Source organism: Calliphora vicina, chromosome 3, assembly GCF_958450345.1.
Source record: "Calliphora vicina chromosome 3, idCalVici1.1, whole genome shotgun sequence".
NCBI classification, from domain to species: domain Eukaryota; kingdom Metazoa; phylum Arthropoda; class Insecta; order Diptera; family Calliphoridae; genus Calliphora; species Calliphora vicina.
In genome coordinates this window covers 5,840,846-5,845,446 of record NC_088782.1, presented here as the reverse complement: position 1 = coordinate 5,845,446, position 4,601 = coordinate 5,840,846, and the positions used below count along the sequence as shown (strand labels likewise).

Below are 4,601 nucleotides of genomic sequence, written 5' to 3'. Positions count from 1 at the left end.
TAATTTTGTTTTCCTAAAAATATTTAAAATTTATATTTTAAGGCATAATTTGGTGAAGGGTATATAAGATTCGGCTCAGCAGAATATAGCTTACTTGTTTTTACTGTAATTTTCATTAATATAAATAAATCTACATATTTCTGTAAAATAATACAGAAAGTTAAGGAGTTTCATAAATTTATTTCATATAAATAGTAATATTTTGCATATATCTGACCCTTTACATCGATTCGCATCCCAAAATTATTGTACGATTTGGCTCAAATTTTCAGCGCTTAACTTAAATCGGCACACTTTGAAATCTAAAGTTTCGACTTTCTTTAAAAAAAAATATATATTTCTGGTATTAAAATAATTAATTTTTCTAATATTTAGGCCCTAATTTTGTAAATCACTTCACAAAGTGATATTTATATGGAAAACAAAAACAAAATTTTAAAAATTAGTTTTTGTTTTATATACAAATTCTTAACAGAACAAACGCACCAAAATTCAAACGTTGATTTGCCTTTCATAATTTGAAAATATTTTATATAAAACAAAAACAAATTTTTAAAATTTTTGAAATTTTGTTTTTGCTTTCCATATAAATATCACTTTGGTGACGTGATTTACAAAATTAGGGCCTTAATTTGAGATCGCTTCTTTGTCATTGCTCATTTACGATTTAGTAATTTGAAATTTCTAGTACATTTTTATATCTTTGGTTAAAATTGTCAAAAACATGGGAAGGGAATAGAGTATCCAAAACCGAAAACCGGTCAACCGGTTTTTTCATCTTTGTAAACTAGACCGGTTTCGGTATTCTTAAACATTTCGGTTTTTTGAAAAACCGGTTTTTGTAAGACGGTTAACCGGTTTTATGAAACATATTTTCAAAAGCTCATTTAAACATATTTTTATGATACAATTTTTTAAAATATTGATTAGTTTTATAGAAAATTGTAGCTTGACAATATTTCGAGAAATATATAAAATTATTGCCTTAAGAATTCAAAAATTTTGAATTAGCGTATTTTTTATATTGAATAAAAATTTAATATAAACCGGTTAACCGGTTTTTTTGAAGACAAAAACCGAAACCGGATAATCGGTTTTTTTAAAAGATAAAAATCAAAACCGGTTTTTTGAAAAACACACCTTTTCGGTTAAACCGGAAACCGGTTTTTTAAATTTGCCGGTTTTTTGGACACTCTAGATGGGAATAAATTAAACTATCAAACAACATAAATAATATTTAACTTGTTTCGAAAATAAAAACAATAAGGAAACCAATTTTGCTACTGATCCAAATATATTTAATCAACTATATGTATGTAAATCACTCCAATTTCGATTGCACGGAAAATAAAGTCTTCAATGGCGAAGAGTTTTCCGGTGTAGTTCCGCAATAAAATTCTTAATTTTTAATGTTCTTATGTCTTGGAGATCATTTTTTTTTTGATAGTTGATGTTTCATGAAAATAATAAATAAATATTTATTTTGAAATAACACTTTTTTTAATTAGTATAAAATTGCATAAATTACATAATGACGCACAAGATGTAGACCTAAAATAATATTTAAATTATTTAATATAAAATTGCTTACGTAAATCTGCAAATAATAAGCATATTCAAACCCTGGCTAGTGCAAAAAATTCGAACAAAAGTTCCTTTATTATTTAATTTTAATACAATAATATTTATGAGTAAATAGCTTTACTATACATACTTAATATACGTAAATGCATATTATTAAATAATATTTTGAATTATTTGAATATTTTGCATAATTTGCATATTCTCATATGTCTAGTAGCTAAAAATAGCCAAATATTATAACAGAATTCGCTAAAAATATATTAGTCTAAAGAACTTACGTCTAAAACAGCCTACAATATTAAATAATATCAGTTTCGTTACGCAATTAAATAGTAAATGAAATACAATAATTATCTTGAATTTCTATAATAAAAGTTAAAGAAAGTTTATATTAGTGTCTTTAAAAACAATTTAATATACTAAGTAAATACTTACACTGTATTATACTGTAGTGTTATGTAGTATATTCTTGGATTGAATTAAGTTGACTTAAGTTGAATGCCTTTGAATTCCCACGTATGTTATTAATATCTACATATGTATTAACATTCGTACCAAAATTAAAAAAGAAGTATAATTTTTAATTTAAACATTAAAGTCGCTCAACTTGATAGCTGTTCATTGTTGTCATACTGGTCTGAATTAGACTTGTCCAATTTTATGTGATTTCATCTTCCACTAACTATCTTCGTATGTATTTTGTGTGAAATTTAAAATACGTATTTTTATGCGAATTTGCATACATACATATTCAAATAGATTTTTAGCATATTCAAATTTGATGCGGCTACACAGTTTGAAAGAATATAAAAACTCAAAACATCCAAGCAAATAGTATCCATTCGATTTGAACTATCAAAAGAATAACAATTTAACAAAATGAAATTCCTCATTGTTTTCGTTGCCCTCTTCGCCGTAGCTTTGGCTGCTCCCCGTCCTGAAGAAGTTTCCATCTTGAAATCCGATTCCGAAGTTGGACCCGAATCCTTCCAACACTCGTAAGTATTTAAAATCATAATTTCATTGCTCACTCTGCCTTACAAAGTGTATCCTATTTGAAATCCTTAAAACTAATTTCGAAATTTCTTCATAATTACAGTTTTGCTACCAGCGATGGTACTCAAGCTGAAGCCCAAGGTCATTTGGAAAATGTTGGTACCGATCATGAAGCTATCGTAGTCAAGGGCTCTTTCTCTTTCGTTGCTGATGATGGTCAAACCTACACCGTCAACTATGTTGCTGATGAAAACGGTTTCCAACCCCAAGGTGCTCATTTGCCCGTTGCCCCTGAAGCTTAAGTTGCCTTAATCTGAATCTTTGTTAAATTGTTAAATGCTGCCTTAGTTCTTTAAGGATAATAAATTGAAAAAAATCGTTTTTTTTTAATTCTATTGAAATTATTTTTAAATTGAGTTTTACTTCATATATTAATAATCCTTTATTTCCCTGAAGGAATCCTGGAGATAAGTGTCTTCAAGTCACTAGTTTTGTCGTCTATTTTGGTGACTTTTTGGCAACATTGTCAACGAAACGTCTGCATTTTTATATTTGTCTTTGATGAGAAAAAAAAGAAAAACATGAATTTGAACGGGACTATTCCAACTGTTATGAATTCGTTTTTAATTTTTTTAATACAACTTCAAATGTTAACAAAATATGCAGTTTCATTATCGACATCTACTTCAGAAATGTGTCAAAAGTTTAGACTAGATATACTAAAATGTACTAGTGAGTCTCTGGTTCCAAAAAAAGTACTTAGTCAATAGTACTATCGTCAGTGGTAGACTTCCAGTGACACCCATATTTTAAATGTCTATAGTAAATAGCATTTTCTGGGGTATAATAAGTCACAAGTACTGGTGAAAGAATTATCGTGATTTTTTTTTAAATACAGTTTTTCACGAAGCACATCCCCGGGACTATATGGAATGGACTGGTTTATTGTGTGAATTGAGGGCCCATGGAAATTTTAAAATGTAAACATTTTAAGGACCACTTGAAAATTTCATAAAATATTCAACTTTTGTTCCACCAATTTTTATTGGCAAAAATTATCGAATATTAATATAAAATACTGTGGAGTAGTTGTGACAACTAACTTTTTCCCGGGAAAAACGGGAAATTTAAAATTAATTAAAAATACTTTAATACATTTAAATATAACATCTCTTTGATGAATGGCTTGTTCCAAATATTAGTGGAGGTTTTAAACCCCATTAAGGATACAGTAGAAGCATTAACCCGACATTTTGCTATGATGAACACTCTTTATGAACAGCTGTTATCTAAAAATTCTACGATTTATCAAAAAATAGTTCTTGCAATAAAATGTAAAACAGTATAACAGCAGACTTATGTAAATTTCCTAATAACTTCACAACATAATAAGCTAAATTATAATACAAAAAGACAATGTTCATACATACGCCTATTTGACCGCAATGTTCCCTCATCAGTTCAACCCGATGATGTTTCCGAAATACAAATGGAGCAAAATTTTAAAAACGAATTAGATAATTCAATCAATATTGAAAAAGAAAATCCTAAACATTTAAAATCAAATGCTGAAAGTCGTTTTAAGCTGGAATTATTTGAAGCAAGTAGCAATCGGAGAAAAAAATTTAGATTGTCTTTATAATGATTTAATAATGATAAAGCCATCACCTGTTTAAAGCGAAAGAGTTTTCTCGGAGTCTGGAAACTTTGCCACTAAAATAAGAAATCGTCAAATGACTTACTGAATGCATTTTGAAAACTAAATTTTTAAAAAAAAAAAATAGTTCTATGACGAACATATAACATTATTTATATGAAATAATAGCGGTATTAACAATCATACACAATTTATAAAATTGACACTTAATTGCTCTTTTGCTCTATTACAAGGACTAGAGCTCTACATCATTATAGTAACAAATGATCTCCAAATATTTTATCCAACATTTTTTTTTTGTTTTATGTTAGTAGAATTGAATTGTAATGTATTGTTTTTCATTTTCTTTTAATAAAATGAAACA

General features: G+C 27.6%; 1 protein-coding gene across 1 annotated transcript; it reads left to right on the top strand.

The window, feature by feature from the left end:
- Positions 1-2,437: 2,437 nt before the first annotated feature.
- On the top strand, positions 2,438-2,981 carry LOC135953561 (larval cuticle protein 65Ag1-like). Its single transcript, XM_065503509.1, has 2 exons — positions 2,438-2,582; positions 2,684-2,981. Exons 1-2 carry the CDS (start codon positions 2,464-2,466, stop codon positions 2,880-2,882), a joined length of 318 nt encoding a protein of 105 aa, XP_065359581.1. The 5' UTR covers positions 2,438-2,463; the 3' UTR covers positions 2,883-2,981.
- Positions 2,982-4,601: the final 1,620 nt, after the last annotated feature.

Coding starts and splice junctions, on each gene's coding strand:
- LOC135953561 (XM_065503509.1), top strand. CDS start 2,464: ATGAAATTCCTCATTGTTTTCGTTGCCCTCTTCGCCGTAGCTTTGGCT. Junction 2,583..2,683: donor CCCGAATCCTTCCAACACTC/GTAAGTATTTAA, acceptor TCATAATTACAG/TTTTGCTACCAGCGATGGTA.